The sequence below is a fragment of the Caloenas nicobarica genome, chromosome 1 (assembly GCF_036013445.1).
Source record: "Caloenas nicobarica isolate bCalNic1 chromosome 1, bCalNic1.hap1, whole genome shotgun sequence".
Lineage (NCBI taxonomy): Eukaryota > Metazoa > Chordata > Aves > Columbiformes > Columbidae > Caloenas > Caloenas nicobarica.
Window position 1 is genome coordinate 153813703 of NC_088245.1, and position 23146 is coordinate 153836848.

The window sequence follows — 23146 nt, forward strand, 5'->3', positions numbered from 1 at the left end:
AAGGGCTGTGATAGACTCTCAGACATCAGAAAAACAAAAAAATACAGACAGGACGTTTCTCAAAAAACAGCACCGTAATTCAAACATGGATTAAATTCAGGAAATTTACACATCCTACATTATAAATATTAGTCTTGTTTTATACATTCTCTGTTTTCCTTTATGCCAATACACCACATGAAACAAGTGTACTCTATCATGAGTCTGCACTTTCAACTGATGATAGGCGAGGATTGCAGATTAGAGATAAAAGACCTGACAGTTTAGTGCTGTAAGTCTTACATAAGAAAGTGTAATGTGGTGGGGTATCATAGGATTTAAATTAATAACATTTCCAGCTGGCTGCTTCGATGATCATTATTTAAGTCAAACCCCAGACATAACTTCACTGATTGGTAACAAATGTAGGTGACCAGTTCGGGGACATATTCTGACTCACTCTTCCAGGACCCTATTCTGAACTTCTGGTTCCTAGAAATCAAAAATTGAACCTGCTTATAGTAAAATATTTCTCAGCTCAGACAGAGAGATATGGCATAGAACTACAAAACCAGGAAAGCCAAAAGACATATGTAATGTTAAGTCACTCATTATTACCTGAGGGAGATCCAGAAAGCAGAACTTCAGTAACGATTAACATGAAACCCCACTGTCAGCACACACAGGCGGCATTTCTATTAATTGTTACCCTGAACATTAAATTAAGTCAATCCTATTGTGTTCTGTTGCATCCCCCAGCAACCAACAGAAAAAGTCAAACGCTTACAGCCTGATCCAAAGTATGCTCAAATCCATTGATTTAAAGGGGGTTTCTACAAGTATGCTGCAATCTCACTTTAGAAACTGGCTGAAAACATTAGACCATTTGATAGCACCAATTTAAATTAGAATTTTCTGTTGAAGACAACATGCTGTTCTGCTTAAAAGCTGGTGGCACGAAATGGCTCTCGTAACACTGCAGTTAATTATTACAAAACAGTTAAGCCAGGAAAGTCCTGTGTTCTTCAGCCTCCGTTATTTAGACTCAAAGCAACTGGTCACATGTCCTTAATAATTAGACAGAATCTATGAGATAATATGCCAAGATCTCACACAGCAAAGTTTTTACAAAGCATGCTGAATATACTCTTGGGAAACATGTGACCTTTTGGGGCATATCTAATGCAGCACATAGCGATACAGCATAGAGATTCAAACACCTGGTTTCAAACGACCCACCTTAGGTACTGCATCTGACTTGAATGGTATGGGTTGCAGTGTATTTGTACAACCTGTTGGAGGAATTCATTAGCAAAGTTATAGCTGCAGAAACACCAGGCTTACTGAAAGTAACTTTTATCGTGGCAAGACAGCCAGCTCAGTAGCCTGCAGTGATGGAAATCAGCAGGCAATAGCATGCTACTGTGTGGAAGGATAAAACATTTCTTTCCCTGTTCTTTTCAAAGTTGAGAAGTGTCACAGATAATGTAATGCAACTGTGGCATGGATGTGTGTACTGAATGCCAAGGAGGAGAAAATACAGGGTGTTTCAAAGAGATGGACTCGATTCGAAATCACTATCTCTTTGAAATTGGGTCCACCTTTTTGAAACACCCTGTAGTTAACAGCCCACTTATACGCTAACAGGGAGAATGAGCTTCCTCTCCCCCATATTTTGGCCAAGCAATGTGCATCTTCTCATCACGTAGATTGGGGCACGGCCCACCTGCACCATGGCTGCAGGAAGATCAACACCACAGGGATGGACAGGCAGTAAGTCCCATCTTGCTCATGCTCCCTAGTTAGTCAATTACGGCTCTCATCTTGGGCTTATGCTTTAACACAGTCCGTGTGGCTCTGCTGCTGTGGAGGCTGATGGGCAGTTTGACACTCATGCTTGAAGGAGGAGAGCTGTGTGACTTTTCAGTGGCCAGCATTTCCAGGTCTCCCACAGGAGGTTTAGGTTGGACATGAAGAAAAGGTTCTTCCCCCAGAGGGTGCTGAAGCACCGGAACAGGTTCCCCAGGGAGGTGTCACGGCCCCAAGCCTGACAGTGTTCAAGAAGACCCTCAGACACATGGTGTTAACTGTGGGGTTGTCCTGTGCAGGGACAGGAGTTGGACTTGGTGATCCATGTGGGTCCCTTCCAACTCAGGACATTCTATGATTCTCTGTCTTGCAGCTGGACCCCTTAGGGAGCTGCTCTCTGCTTCTGCCTGTGAAATGCTGAAGCTTCCCCTTTGCTCAGGTCTCCCAAGTTTTCTGGTATTTGTCTTGCTGCTTTTGGACATGCAGAGATTTTGGGAACAGATCATCAGATCAAAAGGTCAGAAGCCTTTCCTGCTTGTGTTCTGGAGCAGAGGCTTTGTGTACATTGCTCATCTGAAGAACACAAGGGACAGCTGATGTTACTAACCAGACTTTCTGCAAAGGCTAACCAGACTATTTAAAACTACATTTGGTTCTGAAGTGCCAGAAAAAAAGGAAATTTTTTCAAGCTATGGCAAAACTGAGTTGGTCTTTCATCCAAAAAAGAAAAGAAAATACCCCAAGCAACAACCTTGCACTTTTATTTTAATTCAATATTTCCCATGCCCTTTCATTGGAAAAGAGTACTCTTTTTTGACAGTAGGCAAACTTGGAAGTAGGAAGATACAGTAGAAATTCTGAGATTGAACAGCAAGACTTCTGCAGTTGAAACAACTTCAGGGCAATTAGGCCACACAAGACAACAGAATGGTCCCAGGCCTGGCTTCTCAGCTATTGGGGAAGGGTACTTTCCTCAAAGAAAAGAGTAAATTTATGTTTACAGAAAAGCTGCAAACAATGGGGGATCTTGAGATAAGAGTTGATTAGTCTTAGGTGGGTTCCTTTCCCATTTTAAATTAAAAAAAAAAATCCGGTTTCTTCTGTATGTATATAAATGGGCTTGGCGAGTTGACATTTCTGCGTAGATGAATGGATTACCGTGGGGTTGCCCATTACCTGCATGCAGCACGGTAACCCCTCTACAGACTCTGTCTGCGGGGTAAGTAGTGAAACTACCTGGCCTGTGCATTTCCATATCCCTTTATCTCCTCAGAAGGACGAGCTTTAATCTCTCCAAATTAATTATGCTCTTCTATGAAGTTATGTGTGCTCGTCTTAATAGAACATTTTTTAAAAGCCTAATGAAAGATTGGTAGCCTCAAGGCTAAGAGTACATGGCTGGGGTGGATCTCAGTCTACCTCTCATTAATAATGAATGATGGCTGTACTTCAGTTCCTCTCTCCTTGTTTACACTTGTTACTGGCTTTATGGAAGACAGCGTATGATACATGACTAACATGGAAATCGCATTAAATGAAATACCTTGAAGAAGTAGTAAAAATTAGATCATCCTTAATCTGTGATGGTATACTTCCAATGAAGCAGCTGACAAGCCAGGAGTCCACCTCATGGAAATGGGATTCTATACACAAACAGCTCCCAACATGCCAGTACGATGTTTCTGACTGCCTCTGGTTTGGTCACAGTAACTGCTGTATGTTTTTCCTTGGGGAAAAAAACCAACAAACCAGTTGGTTCAAAGCATGAAGGCCTGCATACCTACTAAGCAGCACAGGATCACGCAAGCATGTTGCTGTAGGGCTCATAGGGATTCCTTAGACAAATTCAAGACTACACTCCCAGTCTTCAAAGTGATTTATCGTCCAGCCTCAAGCTGCCTTACTAATCACACATCTACTCAATTGTGACCCTACGTAGTACTGTGTCCCTAAGGTACCGTACAAACCTCAAGCAAAAGATTAGAGTTGTGAAAGCAGAGGTAACATCTTCTTGAAGTTCTCTAACATCTTAGACTATAGAACATGCCTTATCAGGAATGGCTACTATCTTATTCCCTTGAAGGCACAAACAGGATTGTTATGAACAAGAAACAACAAAGAGAGTTTAATGTTTCCCATCTTCAACAGAAAAATAATCAGATCAGTATTGGTCAGAGCCTGCGTTAGATGGATGGTGTAAAATGTTTGGATCTTAATTTGATGGCATAAATTCATAAAAGGAAATAAATGTTGAAGAGAAATCTATTTTTTTCCAGATTGCTCCCCAGTCCATAAGCCATATAAATTTACCTAGATAATAACATCTTGGAAGGGATTCAGTAACAGATAGCTTGATGTGTGGAAATAGTACCATATTTCGCAGCCTATGAGTCTGATTAAGTCTATTTACTCATTGGAAATGCCCCCTGCCTTCTACTACTCACCCATCCGTGACTTTATTCTAAACCCAGAAGGCACGAGATCACATTTTTGCCATTCCCTTCATCTGACCACTCCATGTAGATGAGAAGTCTCTTAGAAGAGGGAGGTAGCTGAAGGAGATGCACTGCAGTGTTCGTGCTCTCCAAGAACAGATCAAAGCACAGTTGGGGAAAGCAGCATGAGCCACCAGAAAACCAGCACGTAGCCAAGTGCTATATACTCTAGTCACTGTCCTTTCCTTGGGAAGGACTATTTTTCCTAACACTTAGGCATGACAAAGAGAACTAGTGAATGTTTTCTTGATGCCTCTGCTTTTGCAGTTTGATTTGCGGCCTATTGCCATTTACATCTATTTACATGCTTATTTTTGTACTTCATTTTACTTACATGATGTAGATATCAACAAATAGGGCATGATAATGCCACGAAACAACAAATTATCAGGAGGAGTTTTGGTTTTCCTTGGCATAAATTTCCTATTCGAGTGAGTGACATAGAAACACCATTGCAAAACAAGCTTTAAGCGTTAGGAATGCTGACATTTTCTGCACCTCACCATGAAACAGCTCAGTTCTTATATTTCATCCTTACTCAGATAAAACTACCCAATACACTGATGCATAAGAGAAATGAGCGTGGACCCCAACTTCCAGCCAATTAATCTGTCACAGTCTGAGGCACATATGCTCCATGTCTACGTTAACATGTTAAGTAGCCCCGTGCCTCGCAGCTTGACCTCCTGTACCATTTCGGTGTCAGAAAGGTCCCGTGCATTCTTATTGCTTGGGCTTGGAAGTTTTCGCTTGCTTTGCTTCAGCACTCCCTCATGATACTTTTGGGCATGGCGCTGGAGTCAGCATAATGTAAGGACCACAGGCAGTCTCTAAGGGGCCACCCTGTTTTGGAAGCTAAGGAGGCTAATTACCAAGGCTAATGGTTGCTATGGACATGGACAGACTGTGCCAATTGCCACAAGGGCAGAGAATACACCTGGGACTCTGTGGTTTACCGTAAGGGACGCAGCCAGAGAGGAAGCAGCCTGTGGGCTCTAGTGAGTTAAGAGATAACAGATGTGCTGGCTGCCTTGTGGGTATGGACAGAGGACAGAAGATTTGGGCAACTTTCTACTTCTTTTTACCTACTCTCACCACACACCTGCAAAGCACCTGGGGAAAGCCCAGCTTCAGCCCCACACCACAAGGGAAACGCTTAAGTTTCCCCATTCACTTCCTTCTTCCAGCCAGCGTCACTCAAGATTTTCCAAGTGTCACGCAGAGACGTTTGGGCCGTTTCCAGCAGACTGTTTCCCTGGCTGCCGGCTCGGGGAGATATGCAGGCTTCCCATGCTCTGCGGCCCCAGCGGCTATTCCCAGCCCTGCGCGGGAGCGGCATTCCTTTCTGCCCACTCCCTTCGCCACCGAGACACGCCGGCAGCCCCAGTGAGCGGCTCTGCTGTCCTCCCGGAGTCGCTCCCCAGGGTCTCCACACACATGTTCAGGGTGCTGGGAGACTCGGACCAGCTGGCTGAACATCAATTACGTGAGGCTGGCGAGGCTGCAACTTGAATGTGAAAATGCCTTTCCTCATCTGTTTGCAGCAAGTCCAGGGATTGCACAGGCAGGGCAGTAGGGGCCAACACTGTGCTGAGAGTGATGCGCACACGAGCGCAATGGCAAAAGCCTCCTAAGCTTTCCCAGTTTCCAGCCTCTACCTTAAGAAACGATTCTGCTCCCCACAGCTGCAAGGGCAGGACCTGACAACAGAGACTCCCACGGTACAGACAGCAAATCGCCAATTTGTACAGATGCTTCTCTTTTTCTTTTCTTTTTTCCCTTTCCTTCTTTCCTTTCCTTTCCTTTACGTTTTTTTTTTTTTAATCCCCGATGAAGAGCAGGTTTGTTTCCAAGCTTGCGTTTCCGCAGGAGGCTGGGGCGTGCAGCGAGGCGGTCAGCTTCCTGCTGAGCCAGGAGCCATGGCCTCGTGAGGACGGACAGAAGGACAGAGGGGCAGTCACGCCGCTCTGCCCGCCGCACCTGGCACCGACAGCAGTGTGCAAGCTCCAGGAACTGTGTTGGGTGTAAACGCTCACAAGCTCAGAGCTGCGGTTTGAGACAAAGCTTAAACCTGAGGCAATTAGTTGTTTTCTAATGACACAAGCAAAAAAAAAAAAAAAAATTACAAAAACAAACCACCCACTTGTATGACAAGACGAATGGAAGGGTTTGTGATGTATCCGTATCCAAAACATTTCATTTTGCCTGACATCCCAGCCTGATTATAGAGTCAGAAGGTAATTTTGACCAGCAAAGAACCTTTAAAAACCTTGCGAAATGTAAAGGAAAAGTATGGTCAGAATAAAGAATTTATTACTTGGCTCCATCAGCCAATGGTAAGAGGAGGTGTGGGCATGATCTGCAGCTAAGACCTGCCAAAATTAAGCCAAGCCCTATTTATCTGAATGATCTTTACTTGCTGACTTCAGAAAGCTCCTTCAAAACAAAGGTTGGGATCATTTCAGAAAAAAAAGGATGCCTGAAATATCCCAGTAAGCATACATCCTTAATAACCGATATGATCTAAATGTTCTTCTGATCTTGCATGTCTAGAATCAAAATAGAAGTCATTGGTAAATTTACATTGAAACTTTTTTTTCTTGACAAAAAGTCCTTTTTTGAGGAATGTCTGCTCTGTCAGGAGAAAAATAAGCCAAATAACACCACCCTTTCAATTTATATGGAAGGCTGCGGTCAATTTTGAAATTCTGCCCCAGCCCTTCTAAAAAAATGCTGATTTCCCAAAATCTCCACCGAATTTTAAACCTGCACATCTGCTTTTCCAGTGTGCCTGTTTCCTGCCCCATGGCCACCCCCGGGCTGGCTGGGCTGCACCAGGACCCATCGGCCGCCTCAGGCCCCACTCCCTGTCTGCCGCAGGGGAGCCCCGGGACCGGCTGCCCGGGCGCAGGGCCAGCCCGTGGTGCAGCTGCGCGGCCGCTCCTCGCAGAGGGGTGAGAATCGAGCTGTGTGGGAAAACAGCCGTGAGAAGTAGGGCTTCCCCCTCGGCACGCCAGCAGCGTCTGAGCTCGGGCCAAACTCTGGGCATCCTGGCTTGTATCAGACATAGTGTGGCCAGCGGGAATAGGGAAGTGGCCGTCCCCCTGTACTCGGCGCTGGGGAGGTCGCACCTCAAATCCTTCATTCGGTTTTGGGCTTTTCACTACAAGAAAGACATTGAGGTGCTGGAGCGAATTCAGAGAAGGGCAACGAAGCTGGTGAGGGGTCTGGAGCACAAGTCTGATGAGGAGCGGCTGAGGGAACTGGGGCTGTTCAGCCTGGAGAAAAGGAGGCTGAGGGGAGACCTGATCGCTCTCTGCAGCCACCTGAAAGGAGGTTGTAGCATGGAGGGGGTTGGTCTCTTCTCCCACGTAGCAAGTGACAGGACAGGAGGAAATGGCCTCAAGTTGCACCAGAGAGGTTTAGATTGGGTATTAGGAAAAATTTCGTCATGGAAAGGGTTGTCAGGCATTGGAACAGGCTGCCCAGGGAAGTGGTGGAGTCACCATCCCTGGAAGGGTTTAAAAGATGTATAGATGAGGTTCTTAGGGACGTGGTTCACTGGTGGACTTGGCAGTGCTAGGTTAATAGTTGGACTCGATGTTCTTAAAGCTCTCTTCCAGCCAAAACAATTCTATGATTCTGTTCTACGATTTTATGCCTGTACCTTGCCATGGGCCTCCCTGACCCCACCTGTGGGCCAACATCCCAGCCTGGCCTTGGTCTGTCCATCCCTATGGCCCTGCCCAGCTCTCCAGGGCTGTGTCTGGCCTCAGTGACCAGCCCTGGACCCACTGCTGCTGCAGGGATGTGCCAGGAGGTCAAAGACCCTACCTGCCTCTCCACCCCAGCCTCCATCTCCTGCCTCCTGCACTGCTGCTGAATCAACAGCATCTGCACCTCCTTCCTGGGATGTGCAAAAGCAGAAACTGAAAGATGGTGCAAAACCACATGTGTTTGGAAGATGCAGTAGCCTGGTCAAATACCATAACTATTGAAGAGATCAAACTGTGCTGCAAAAACATGATCCAGCTGAACTATGTGCAATTACTCATGCAATGGCAAGTTTGCTCATTAACTTCTCTGCAAGAGCTTTTCCCTTGCTACACATCATTTCTAGGGCCTGAAAACAAGGAGCTAGCCTTGCACGGCCATGATTCACACCAGCACATTCAGCTTCCAAATAGACAAAAGAGGGCACATGAAAATCAACAATGTTGGTCCTTAGTCACTCAGAAATTTTTGCATGATAAAAATCACATACTTTCACTTCGAGCTGAGTCAACTGCTGCTGCCAACTAGCTGCTGCCATTTTAACAAAAGTAACTGTTGATAAACATCAGGAAATACCGCAAATTTCACTGTGCTTTTTGCTCCTTAGGAGCAAACAAGGTACTGTGAATAGGGCAAGGCATTAGTTTCCTAAGGGAGAGGGGGTTAGAGAAGAAAAGCTGCCTTCTTTGGCAAGCAAAGATATCTTAACTGTAAGCTACTAAATTAACTTTGAACGCTACTAAGATCTTGGATTGGTATAATACAATACAAAGAATGTTCCACTCCTTGACCAGTTTTTGGCTTGGAAAAACAAAAGCAATGAACTAATAAAGAATAGTTTGGTCCCAAACAAGAAACTCATTACTGCAAAAAGGAAAAAAAAAAAGAGCCGCTAATACAAACTGTGATCTTAACTACTGAATTAAAATGTTTACAACAAATGTGTTTGCTTATAGTATAACTGAATAAGCCACAACACAGCTTTACATTTTCGGTAAGGCAAATCTGTTTGGGCTTATAAATAATTTTTTTGCACGAAATTTAAAAAAATACATGGTAGGTTTAGTACCATAATGCATAAAGACTTCCTGTGGTGCGATTACTACACAATAAAACCCAGATGTGCTACTTTGAAAGCTCAAGGAAAAGTGATGCTGAATTTTTGAAACTGCTTCAGCTACTTTCAGAGTAAAGTGACAAAAATAACAAGATCATTTTGTTACATGATCGTTTACCTTGTCTCTCAGTATCAACATTTTAGCCTCTAAGAAATATGGGAAGCTGACAGAACTCCATCTCTTCTTCTGTCAAATGCAACAAGACTATATGATATGCCATTTAATAACTCTAAGAACAACTCTAAGAATATTCCTCTGAATATATTATTGCAGACATTCATTGAGCATGCTTCTGACCTCCTTACAAGGAAGAGCGTGTAACAAATCTGTGTGGCTTTGCACTGAGAGAATAAAGAACATGGACACACATAAGAACCTCTTCCTCCTCACTACTGATTCCAGGGAGACACAATATATTGCTTTTGGTGTAACCTGTCTCTAGTTCTTGAATGAACAGCTTGGATCAGTGTTAGGATATGGCTGTTTATAAACAAAAGTGTCTCTAATCCACCAGACATAGTAGAAATTACTCTTACAGAAATCATCCTAGGAATAGTGATTAATTAATAAGAAGTTAAGAAGCATATTGGTTTCATAGGCATGGCAGCAAAAAAGAATTTCAAGGAAGAATTTGAGGAATAACAAGGGAAAGAGACATTTAAGGAAACTCTTATTGATGAGTGGAGCAGACAGCATACAAGAAAGAAAGGACGAGAAATAAGGAATTTAAATCTATGGACCATGACTACATTTCCATGTATGCAATACTTGCAGTGAGTATGTTAGTCTGCCTTACATTGTACGATCCTAGCAGGTGAAATCCTGGTTCTGATAAAAGAAAAATCAAAAATCCTGTCTTACCGCCCATCTGCAGCATGATGCACACCATGATCCTCATCACGGTAGATCAAGGCATGGCTGTTGGTGTCGGTGAAACCAAGGGGTTTTGCCTTATGTAGCTGCCTGGATGCTACCTCCTTCACTCCGGACTTCTCATAGTTCTTTAACTGAACTGCCCCTTCTTCACAGCTCCATGACTAAAGGTAGAAAGAGGCCTCTCTGCACTACCCAAATTCTTTCAGGGTTCACAGAAATTTTGTATAAAGTGACGAGATATCCTAGGAGGCTCCTCAACATACTGTTTTTTCGCAAGGTATCATTATTCTGTCCCATTTCCTCACAGATCACAATTCTGACTCAAAGATAAATCAAACTGTACACTTATTTAAACAGACATAAATAAGCCATGTCTGCAAGTGGAGAAATGTCTCATATCAAGGTGTTCTAGAATAGGATTGTGACATTTCTTTTTGGGAGATCTCCTAGGTAGAGCTATTTCATAGAATCATAGAATAATTTTGATTGGAAGAGACCCTCAGGATTGTTGAGTCCAACCATAACCTAACCTAGCCTAACTGTAGCACTAAACCATGTCCCTAAGAACCTCGTCTAAACGCCTTTTAAACACCTCCAGGGATGGTGACTCCACCACTTCCCTGGGCAGCCTGTTCCAATGCCTGACGATCTCCAAACGACATGTTGCCCACGAGCCCTTCTCTACTTACAAACAACAGATCCAGGGTGGCTCCTTCCCTGGTAGGCTCACTAAGCAGCTGTGTTAGGAAGTTGTCTTCCATACACTTCAGGGGCCTCCTAGACTGCTCTGCTTCCTCTCTGCTGTGTTGTACTTCCAGCAGACATCTGGTAAGTTGAAGTCCCCCATAAGAGCAAGGGCTAGTGATCGGGAGACTTCTCCCAGCTGCCTGCAAAATATTTCATCTGCCTTTTCATCCTGTAACAGACCCCCACTAGGATGTCCGCCTTGTTGCCCTTCCCCTTGATTCTCGCCCATAGACACTCAACCCTATCATCACCCTCCTCAAGTTCCAGAAAATCAAAACCCTCCCTAACATACATGGCTACTCCACCTCCTCTCCTTCCTCACCTATCCCTTCTGAAGCAGCGCGCAGGTAGGGGGTCTGGTATTTCCAGGAAGAGACATTTACTTTTCATGCACTAAGTAATCCAGCAGAAGAAATCAATATGTCAGATTGACGACTCATTCCTAGATCACCTGGGCAGCACGCATGCCGTAACTATCTTGTTTTGCACACTGCAATCTTAGTGCATGTGTTCACAGCGGACATGCTCAGCAGGTGATTACTCCACGCTGGCTTCTTTCATCTTGTAAAAAGTCCTCCTGTTTCAACCAGACAAAATTTCCCAGATGGAATAAAACAGGCTACATATGGGAAAACCTGGATGTAAGATAGTCACAGAGCATTGACACATTTTAACTTCAAGCAATAACTCAGGCACCCATGTCAGCGATCTGATTTCACGATGAAGTCTATAGAAAGAAGTACATAGTATTGTTGGGTTTATCCTCTTCTTTTAAGAACTGCTGCTTCTTCGCCTTTGATGACATTCCCCCTAATACATCCCTTACAATGTCACAGAAGCCATGAGAATTTTATCTCATGCATTACTTTGATTCTATTTTCTTTCTATATAAACCTCTCTATGTATCTATGTATGTTCTCATTTTTATACGTCAACTATCATCTCTTACTTGTAGGTATTTTTGCAAATGTTATTCTAACTTGTTCTCTCTCACTTTTCTTTCTTTCTTTTATCTGACAATTGTTCTCTTCTTTTCTGGGACTCCATTGCTCCCATCAGAACATAACTCTTTTAAAAAAGTTATTTTCCTTAGGGACAGTTTAAAGTATTTACTAAGGGGGCATCAATAAAGTTATAAAATGCCACAAAACTACTTCGGAAGAAGTGTGCTTTGGGAAAAACAAAAGGAAAAAAAAAATCAGCATTATCAAATGATATATCCTCTCTGAAAAGAAAAAAACCCAAATCCTAGAATTATATTTTGGATGCAATATATTTGCAGAGAGAGAAAGAGAGAGAAGAAATCTGCAAACTTGGCTAAACTTTGGGTAGTTAACACAACTTAATTTTATTTAAGCCAGATGAAGATTTAAATCTACAATTTAGAATAGTTCCAAAATTATTTGGGGGCTTTAACATTGCCAGCGTATGCCAAAAAGCGCTAAAGATAACTGGAGCCTGATCCACTCCATCTGGCTGTCTCTCCTTGCCTCTCCATCCAGTGACTCTTCCTTAGCACTCTTCACGCCTGCAACCAGCATCCTCCCCTCTCCCCAAAGGCAACATTTCTTCTTCCCCAATCCTCAGATAACCTCAACATTCTCCTTTTTCTTCCTCTCGCTTCTTTCTCTGCTGAGAAACATCTGTCTCCCTAACAGCTCACAGCAGCCTGCCAGGCAAGACATCCATTCAAATGCTCTGAGTTCCCCTCTTGCTTTCTCCTTCCTGGCTTTCTCCTGAATCTCATCCCAGTTTCTTCCTATGTGCATTTTCACTCATAGAACACCACTTATCTTCAGCAGCTGTTAGTCATTCATGTATATATGGCTGTCAAGCTCAGCTGCTCTGCTTGTCTCATTACAGGCAGAACCACAACTTTTAAGATCTGGTCCCATAGACTTCACTCATTCACCGTATTTTTTAAATCGAAGCTAATAAAACACTTCATAACATAAGCACATTTATCTGTGTAACAGAAGGTTCAACATGACAAACAGGATTACAATATAAAGAATACGACTGCACCTGCCATTACTCAGGTGCTGCTGCTTCCCATGCACACCTACTTTGTCACTTCGCAAACACACTCGACTAGAGCTGTCACCACAAGGAGCAAGCCCGCTGCTTCTCCCACCCTCAGCTGCCTGCTCCTAGCCCTGTGCCAGCCCAAGTTTCTATGAATACAAGTGGTGATCTGATCCAGGCTCAAGTTAGCTCTCACCCCTCTTCTCTACTTGGGACTGCTTAGTTTAAACAAGTAATTTTCCAGTTCAGTTCACCACACGACTACAGAAAGATGTGTGCTGGCCAAGGGAAGGGAGTGGCACATGGATGGAAAATGGGATAAATATTTTGGTGGCAATGCAGCTCTAATTTTTCATGGAAATGTGACCAAACTTCCTCACTCGCATTCACTGCGGTGTTTCATCTCCTATGCAGCCTCCACCTTAGGAACTGTTAAATCAGGGAAATCAGACCTCCAAGCAGGCCAGTTTACTCTTCCAAGGTACTCTGGGAAAACCAACATGTGGCAATTCAAGCAGCCATGACCAGACTGCATCCACTAACTGAGGCAGCTCGAACACCTCTTCAGTATAGCTCTGCATTAACACCACAGCCTGCAGTCTACAAGCAAGAACATGAAGGAGAATGAATTAGCTCATGCTATAGCTGAAGCTCAGGTATCATGCTACGCACGCTACAGCACAACTTCTTAAAAAGAAGAGTCATACCAAAAATGCCGCCTTTTAATGTCAACCGATCCCAGTGATGTCATTACTTGGCCTAGAACACTCGCGTTATCACCAGCCTGCTCTGGTTTCAATAGCACATGGTCATATCACCATCCATTTAGTGTTACTCAGCAGAATGATGTGTCTATGAAAACATGGCAAAGAAATGTAGCACATGACACCCGAGGTCCTCGCTTGTGTCCCTTCCCATGGGGCTGTGGATCCTCAGCCCACCACCTCTTGCTCAGCCAGAATGTGAAGAGACCAACCAGCCATGCAGACCCACAGGCAAACTCCCCCTGCCAGCTGCAGCTTGAGTGCAGAATTGTCGTGTGTCACAACTCCTGCTGCAAAAGCCCTAGTACTTCCCATTCCTTAACATATTACGCCATCTCACCACAAAGATGTAACCACATCAGATATCTATGAGGAGTACAAAGTCATAAAAAAGGGGTGAGAGTTGCAGACAGTAGGATTAAAATATGAGTAGGATAGCTTTTGAAAAAAATGTAATAATAGTCCCACTTGCACGTGACCATGTTGCCCACACTCGGTGGCTGACAAATGCAGCCACAAACCACGTCTGAGCAACCTGTCAGTCTGCTGTATTTGGGCCTGATCAAGAGCCTATTGATGTGAATGACAATGTTTCCGTTACATTCAGCAAGCTTTGTAACACCCAAATGTTGCACTCTCCTATATGTTATCTCTCACTTCCTTCACATCCTTGGGACAATGACCCAAGAGTTTAATAACTTCTGTTTACATCAACACCTCAAGCGGATAGTCGCAGCCACCCATATAGTACCTAACTTACCTATTTTTTGATTTAACAATTTAACAACAAATTATTTATAAACATGCCTCTGGTTTGTAAAAATAAGCCATAGCTTCAACTTTTCAGTCCTCAGATGAGGTCTGTACTTAACTGAAGATACTTCATCTGCAGGTTAACTTCTCCAAAGTAGTCTCTGGTACCTGTAGTACTGTATTTTTGGTGCTTTTCTTATGAAAATGAAGAAGCTGGGGGGCTTGCTTTGCTATTGCTTTAACAAATTACCCAATCTGTGCAAAAGTAGTACAGGAATACTTCCAACAGCCTGACACTGAAGCCTTATGCTTCTCTGCTAAACGTCATTTTGTTGAAGGCAGTAATCTGTAAAGCTTGCAGAGATGATTTGTTGGTTGTTTCTTTTAGCGAATGATAGATAAGCCATCCAGCAAAGGAAAAAGCAGTTCCTCACTTTCTGGTACCAAGGAAACTGCTTTTTCCTCCTCTCTCCTCAGTAAAAGTCCCAAGGCATTTTACTTACAGCATCCACTTTGACGGCTGACAGCACGACTTCCATCAGGATCAGCAGAAGCCCCAGATCCCTGCAGGGAAAGGTGAATAAGCACGAGATTGTTTTAAGCCAGCACAAAACAAGCACGTGATGAAACTCTGCAGTTAAAGGTGACAATACCACTTTAAAGAAGTTATTTCCAAAAGCCTGCCGAGCGGAATTACTTACTGACAAACAAAGATACGTGCGCTGGGAAGCTGCGAGATGTCCATTTTCGCTCCTTCCCTGCCCGTGGGCTCGGCTCAGGGTTTCCTCCCGCCGGACGGCCGCCCCTGCAAGGCAGAGAAGAGCCCGCGTGTGACTCCGGTCCCCTCGGCGGAGGTCTCCGGGCTCGGCGGAGCGGGGAGCGGCCCCTCCGGCCGGGCCGATCCCGGGACGGGGAAGGGGGAGAGGTGGCGCCGCTTCCCGCGTCGCGCAGAGCGGCGTCCCTCCGGCGCGCACCTACCCGCGGGGGCGCGGACCCCGACGGGCCGGGCGGAGACAGCGCCCCCGGCCCCTTCCGCGCCCGCTCCGCACCGTTGCGCGCCGCGCCGCGCTGCCGTGCCCTCCGGGCGGCAGCGGCAGTTTGGGGCGAGGAAGCGGCGCGCCTCCCCCCCTCCGCCCACACCCCCCCGCCGCCGGCCCGCCACCCACCCGCGGCGGGGAGGAGGAGGAGGAACTGCGGCCGGCGGGGAGCGGGCGAGGTTGCGCCCTCCCAGGGTCCCCGCCCGGGGGGAGGAGAGGGGGCTGCCGCCGCCCATAGTTTACGGCGCGGCTAGTCCCTCGCCCCCGAGGCATTGCAGGCGCCGCGGCCGCCACGGAGGGGAGAGGCGCGCATGTGGGGCCGGCCCCGCGGAGCCCCACACTGAGCCGCCGGCGCCCCGCCGCCCAGGGACCGACGGCGCGGTGCGGTGCACGGCAGCATGCGGCTCTGGCTGGGCTTCGGGCTGCTGCTGAGCGCCGAGCTCAGCGCCGTGTCTGCCGCGGTGAGTACGCGGGGGGCGGCTCCCCCGGGCTGCGCGACGGGGTGCCCACGCGGGACCCTCACCCGGGGACGCGCGGGGAGGGGACGGGGTGCCCTCGGGGGTCGGCTCGGTGAGCCCCCATCCCTATTCTCTGCCCGTGCCTGAATCGCACGGGGCCTCCGCTCTCGGAAGGGTGGAGCGGCCAGGTGGGCTTGGCGGGGATGCGGGGATGCCCGGCTGCGGGGCCGCGTCCGCTCGCCGGCCCTCCGCGGGTGCGGGGCGGCGCGGCCGGCATCGCGCGTGGGCCCCCGGCCTCCCCACGGGCTGGCGGCGGGGTGCGGGTTAGCGCCGGGAGAAGGGCCCCGCCGCCCTTCGCTCTCCCACGGGTCGGCCAGGAGCGCCGCTGGCTGGGGAGGGAATATAAAACACGCACCCGCCCGGGATCTGGAAGTTGCAAGTTGTGTTTCCACTGTAAAAAAAAAAAAAAAGAAAAAAAAGAAAAAAAAAGGTGAGAGGTGAGCTTTCCTAGGAATAAAAATAAAGGAAAGGAAAAAAAAAAAAAGGGAAAGGGAAAAAAAAAAAAAAGTGGTTGGTTGCTTGGACTCCAAGTGGGTGCTCGCTGCCTTTGACCCCCACGATGGGCAGTAGGCTGGAGAGCAGGAAGGATCCCGATGATAATGGTTAGTTAAAGCTGAGTGCTGGCACCTCTCCCGATGGAGCCAGATTCAGCCACAGACATTTAAAATCGAAAGTATGCAAGCAGTCTGAAAGTTTTGCTCAGGGAGCTAATTTTATCACTGAGATATTAGCTATCCGCTGTCCTTAAGTTAAAGGACTTTTTCCTGGCGCTCCTGAAGTATTTGTGCAGTTCCCTCTGTACCTCTAAGTAAAGGCCAGTTGACACAATAGTTTGAAATAGATCATCTTTTCGTGTCTCCTTGGTTTCTTGCATTTGGTTAGATTGATATTGGAGCAGTGAAATTCAGGGGTGCAGAATACTCTTCAGTAGGCACTGGCAGATGGATTTTAGTCGTGCTTCCTGCTATAAATGTAAGATCTTGTATTATCATTTTAATCAGTAAAGGAAGTATGAGAAATGGTTATTTTAAACTCTTTTTTCTGCAGTTTCAGATGGAATTTTTATAATGAATTATGGTATCATAGTGTGACCATGGGGATAGTACGTTTGCCTTGAATCAGCTGAAGTAAGAAATGCACTGAACTTCTGGTGTCTTATCTGTTGCTCCTAGGCTGATAATATCAGGCTTACTGTGACTGCTGTAAATCACTTGGTGATGCACCTCTTAGGCGATTCACTCATCATGTGGCATTAAGCTGATTAAACTGTATTCCTTTCAGGATATAATTAATTTTAATTAATTAAAATCTTTTGAAGTAAATGATTCATGTTTGAGTTCTGAATTTGGTATTCCTGGAAGTATAAGTGTCAGTTTGTGAGATGTGCTTTTGTCTTGCACTGTAAAGTAATTGGGTAAAATCATGACAGTCATGTCAAAGACAGAAAACTACATAGGGAAGATATGCTTATCAAAAGAAGATATAAATTTTAGTATCAGTTACACAATTTAAGGTCTTCTGTAGCAACTCTGAAGAGGCTCTATTTTGGAAGCGTCTTTAATGTACTGGATAAATTGTTTTATTAAAATCAAGATTTCTGGAGCTGTTAATTATATTATGAAGTTATCTTCATGATTAACCATTCTATGCTATGCTGACTGCAGATTTACAGTTCCTCTTCAGCGCCACTGGGAAACACAAGTATGAACTCCTTGCAGTTTTGTTGCCTTAGATAAACTTTCAGCCGTACATGGGTGGCCTTTCAGTCAGTTCAGTTCTGCTGGCATTGTCCCCAGCTCCACGCTGTTGCCTGTCACTAGCAACTTCCCAAAAGGCGATGGAGGCTGCTGTTGGCCTGCAGTGTACCAGGAGCGGATGGTGGTTGAGGAGCTTCTTTTTGGAGGTCCTTGAGCCAGGCTGATGCCTCTGAGTGATCATGGGTGGGTGGTGTGATCGACTGTACACCTAGGCAAGACCTCTTCTGCTTTTGGAGAGCTGGCAGAGCTGGCCCAGTGCTTACATTGTCATCAAACGAATTCATTCGCACTGTTTACATTTAAAGAGGAGTTGTGTTAGCAGAAGACTGCATGGTAGGCAAGGTTCTGTGCAGTACTGTTTGCCATAGGCTGAATGGAGCAACTGCTGTTCTGCAAAACATGATGCTGGTTCTTTCCTTCCCCAAAACAGCTTATATCAGGTAGATTAAATAAAATATATATATTATTTGTGCAGCCACAGTCTTTTCGTATTTTTAACTGTCCTGTGGCCTTCATCACAGAATCGCTGATGCTGGAGGGTGCCTTGGAGAGCATCTGGTCCAACGCCATGCACAGACCAGGGCCAACTGCAGCAGGCTGCTCAAAACTGTGTCCAGCCAGTTTTTTAACGTCTCCAAGGACACAGACTCTTCAGTCTCTCTGGGCAACTTGTGCAGGTGTTTGGCCACCCTCACAGGAAAAAAAAAATGTTTCTTCATATGTGCATTGTGGTTGTGCAGGTACTTGAGACCGTGCCTGTGAATGCAAACGTAGCAGAAGCAGCTCATGCCGTGTTGGGAGTGGTGGTTCTGCAGTGTAACAGGGCTGGCAGAGTGAAAAAATTGTTTTTATCACCGACATATCTGTGATTAAATACATACAAGGAGATTTGGAAGGACTGCTCTCACAGAGGCATTTGACGTAGGAAAGCCAGACTTGAGCCAGCTACTGTCAGGATCATGTGCCTCGGTACAGAAAAGGGAGCTGCTCCATGGCAGCTCCCACAGGTTGTAATGTGACACCTATAAAATGCATCCAGATGTTGCACTGGAAGCTCAGTGTTTTTTACATCAACTAATTATAATTAAAATGTTAATTATAGCTAATCTAGGCTTTTGTACTGTTCCATGTTCTTGTCAGGAGACTAATTTTCAAATTGTAAGGAGAGCAGAGTGGAAGACAGGGCAGTAGATTAAGAAGTTTCCAGGTCAGGCTTGAGAGACTGCTCCCACGAGACAGTTGCAGGAGAAGCTTATTTTGATGGTTCTCTGCAGGGGCTCTCATTTCTGACACTCTTCAGGCTGCCATTTCCTTTGAAGAAAGTCCATTTCCTAACATTAGTACTGCTTGGTTGGGAGATGACAATGCCATGGAAATCCTGGTTTCATGTTTCGGTACCTTGTGGTTGCCTCTGCAGTGCTGGTCCCTGTGCTTTCTGCAACAGAGCAAGATCTTCTCGCTGTGCTTGAGCCCCAGGGCAAGGTGCCTTTGACACGAGTGCGCTGGCTGCCATGTAATGCCATGGGAATGGAGGAAATGCCCTGTCTACTGCTGCTGGGTGGTGGGCTTAGTGGTGTCTCCAAGATCCCAAGCCATGTCCTGTTCCCCTTTTAGTGTTGCCAAAACAGGAGCCAGGCCAAAGCTAAAGGCAAACTCTATCCAGCTACTAGGAGAAGGCAGGCCAAAACAGTGATAAAAGCATGCATAATTTTTTCCACAATGTTGATTCCACCAGTGCTGTTTGAGCTGAGCGTGTGGTGGCAGCTGGGGACGCGCTGGTGGAAGGCCAGGAGGTTCCTGTCCCTGGGTAGCCCTGGCTGGGTATTGGTGCCGCATCCATGTCTGGGCAAAGGCAGCTCTGCTGTATCACCTTCACACCTTCCCTGTGTCACCCATCCTATTTTTAAATTGTATTTGGGGTTGCAGTGTGAGACATGTGAGTCTAGGCCAAAAGCAAAAAAATAAATTGCTTCCAACTAGCGTGAACAGATTTGCTGTTCCTTTTTCATTAAAAAACATAGTTTATTGAGATGAATAAGTACAGGGCAGATAAACCTAGAGCAGATAAAAGAAATTACTTGGGCTTTTGGTGTGTCACTGAAAAGAGGTCATATGACTGAGTCTGGATGACTGGCAGCGGTTCACTTTGTGTGCTTTTACTAATGAAGTCAGGCTGGGTTGTGCACCTGCCTTCTGCAGCCATTTGTGTCTAGGGCTGCCACTGTCTTAGATGCTGAGAGACCTGTCCCCTAAGGCTATTGGACATCCTTGTCCGGGAATGTCCTCAAGGACTTGTCAATACCAAGAGCACATCTAACAAACCGTGACGGGTTTTAGTTCAGGATGGAAATATGGTCACTTCAGTTCAGAAAATGTGGCCAGAAGGAGAGACCCAAATGACTTCCAATAAGTTAAGCACCTCTTGGGCTAGAAGATTTCACGGGGAAATAGGAGATGGAGTTTGGTTTCCCCTGCCAGACTATGGTGGGGTGCAAGAGGGTTTGAAGAAGAGTACAGCACTCTTTTCTTCCTTTTGGAGAGAGGTAGCTTGGCAGAAAGGGGTATGAGAACGTGGGATGGCCAAGGGTGCACCACAGAGGGCCCTGAGACCGTGGGCAGGAAGGTGGCCTTCCAGTCCAAGGTGAGGAGCACTTACAGGGGAAGCAGCAGTCGTGGGTTTGCCTGTCCACCCGTACAAGTGGGGAGTCATTTGTTCAAGATATATACAGAGGAAAATGCATGGGCACGTCTGGGAGGAAAGGGGACAAGCCTGATGGCTCTTTGCTCCCAGAATCTCATCCTGCTGTCCTTCCTGCCTGCTTTCCCTGTCTCTCCCTCTGACCGCCTCTTCTACAGCATCATGGCACAGGGTGCTGGAGTCAGGAGAGAAGGGCGGGCTGTTTTGGGAACACATACCTGTTTGCTGCCGGCTGTGTTGGAAAACACTGTCCCTGAGCCTCTCTGAGTAGTCATCCCTGACTCATCTCGGTGAACTTCGTTCCTGCGGCCAGCTGCTGAGCATCAGCACACGCAAGTGCGTTCCTGGACCGTCATGCCAAGTAGCACAGTTTTCGCTTCTGAGCGTTTGTGTGTATCAGATGCCTGCAGGACTACTGTGGTGTTTCCTTGCAGCTGGACTGTTTGGCGTATAAAATCCTGAATAAGTAATGCCTGAGGTTATGCTGGATGTATATACCGTCAGTTACCTTGTTCACATAGAGAAATGTAGGATAGCTGCTGCAGGCAGCTAAGACAATTGTTTAAAAATGTCAGAAACCATCTCTAGGGATAGGCTTATGAATATTGTTCTTTTTATAGAACTAGACTAAACAAAGGAAGATTCAACAACCTCAACATGAGAATAAATTGACTTACTTCATCAGTGTTTAAAAGTTACATAGTGCTCCCTTCCCAGAATTTCCGTTGATTTTACCATCACAAAGGCCCTTAACACCTTGCAAAATTTGGTTAAAGGGAAGAATTTGGGCATGGGCTGTGACGTGACTGGGATAGCAACCTGTGCCTCTAGCGAGCAGCTGAAAATGTGAAGTACTGCTGCAGTTTAACAGTGTTTGTGGGAAGACAAATTTTTCACTTCTCTGGGTTGTGACTGGCTGGAATGATTCTTGGTGATTTAATACATCAGAGAAGTATGTGGCATTAGCCCTCCAAAAGCCTTTATATAGTAGTATCTTGGACAATGTAGAAGTAAAATACAGAACAAGTTAAAAGATCAATATGCCAATGTCTATCATTATGCCATTCTAATCTGAAGTGACTTGCAGTAAAGAAGGCAAATGTATTCTTCATAAAGAGTATAACTAGATAGTGCAAAAAAGCACTGTCTGTTGTTACTCTCTGGCATGTATAAGCAGGCAAAGAATGATCAAAGATTTAATCAGAAAAAAATTGTGTCCGTTTTAGCTCTAAGTTTCTATTTAGAATTGAGAAAAATTTATGTATATAAGTAAGCAGGTTTGAGTAAATGTTTCAAAGATCAAAACACTGTCTGTTTAATCTTCCTTTACTTTGACATATTCTCTTACAGAAAGAGGAGCTTGGGTAAACTTTCTAAATTGGAAAACAACAACAACAAACCCCTCCTCTAGAGTTGCACATATTTAAAAGCACTTCAGCTTCCAGTCCCATGTACTTCTGCTATACTGTGTTGAGCTCTGGATTCACTTATTACCACTTTGATTGATCCAATATCTCAAATATGTATTTTTTAGGAAACCTCTTAATTTCCAACATGAGCAAAAATCATTGTAAGCCTGAAGGTTGTATTAACTCTTCTTCGCTGAGTGTGTGGTGGTGGTAGGAGATACCCCTTTTCAACTCTGATTTGCCAAGTCATCAAGCATCTGAAAACTTGTACTTATGGGTTCCAATGAGAATTGTAGCCCTGCTTTTATCCCCATGCTGGGATGTTGCCAGGGGTGCAGGCAGAGGTGCAAGATGCTGTGGTGCAGGAGCCGGCAGCAGGTGCCGCGGGAGCCGGGAGCCTGGGAATGCGCCGGGGTGGAGATGAGTCAGCCTTGCCTCACAGCCTGCAAAAAACCCTCATTTTTTTTGGCCCGAATTACATTAGAGCAAGATAATAAAAAAGGCATGGCCAAAGGTGAAATGAAAGAAGCCAGAGAAGAGTTGGAAAAAGATGTGGTTTCTTTTTTTTTTTTTTTTTTAACTTTATTTTTTCTTATGTTACCTTCATCTAACATATCAAAAGGATGCTGTCCTCACATGTGTTCTGAAATAAATGGCACAAGATTTTCCAACATTATCATAGAACAGTTTGGGTTGGAAGGGGCCTTCAGAGGTCATCTAGTCCAACCCCTGCCACGAGCAGGGACATCTGCAACTAGATCAGGTTGCTCAGAGCCCCGTCCAGCCTGGCCTGGGATATCTCCAGGGATGGGGCATCTACCACCTCTCTGGGCAACCTGGGCCAGTGTTTCACCACCCTCACTGTAAAAAATTTCTTCCTCATGTCCAGCCTGAATCTCCCCTCTTTTTGTTTAAAACCATTACCCCTTGTCCTGTTGTAACAGACCCTGCTAAGAAGTCTGTCCCCACCCTTCTTATAGGCCCCTTTCAAGTACTGAAAGGCCTGGATAAGGCCTCTGCCATTGTGCCAACCTGATTAACATTATGCCAGCCTAATTAGTAGAAAATGTAACTGTGTCTTCAGCAAAGTTATTCAGCTACTTTTATGGAATTTTATGCCGGTTAGGGGTTTTTTTGGGGTGGATCCAAGAGAAGAACTATTAAACATCCTCTGTTCCCCTCCTTTCCTCTGCCTTTTCTCTGTGTACACGCTGGTGCTGCCTTCACCTTTACTGCTGCTGGCAAACAGCCTTTTGCAGGGTCTGAGGAAGGGTGTGCATCTTCAACAGAACAATGTAAAGGACAAAACACAAAGTGCTTCTGTCAAGTGTGCAGATTAAACAAATTGCAAAGTAATAATTCATTTTCTTTCATCTTTTTGTGGCTT

The 23146-nt window shown here is 45.5% G+C and overlaps 2 protein-coding genes across 2 annotated transcripts in view; one reads left to right on the plus strand and one right to left on the minus strand.

Moving 5' to 3' along the window:
• COL4A2 (collagen type IV alpha 2 chain) overlaps positions 1–15413 on the minus strand; it is a 148033-nt gene extending 132620 nt beyond the window's left edge. Inside the window, exons 1-3 of the mRNA XM_065628260.1 lie at positions 15319–15413; positions 15042–15145; positions 14844–14904 (exon numbers count right to left, since the gene is read on the minus strand). Of these exons, the coding sequence (XP_065484332.1) occupies positions 14844–14904; positions 15042–15085 (105 nt within the window). The 5' untranslated portion in view covers positions 15086–15145; positions 15319–15413. The remainder of the gene's footprint in view (positions 1–14843; positions 14905–15041; positions 15146–15318) is intronic.
• Positions 15410–23146, plus strand: part of COL4A1 (collagen type IV alpha 1 chain) — a 129982-nt gene continuing 122245 nt past the window's right edge. The window contains exon 1 of the mRNA XM_065628273.1: positions 15410–15838. Within this exon, the coding sequence (XP_065484345.1) occupies positions 15776–15838 (63 nt within the window). The 5' untranslated portion in view covers positions 15410–15775. The remainder of the gene's footprint in view (positions 15839–23146) is intronic.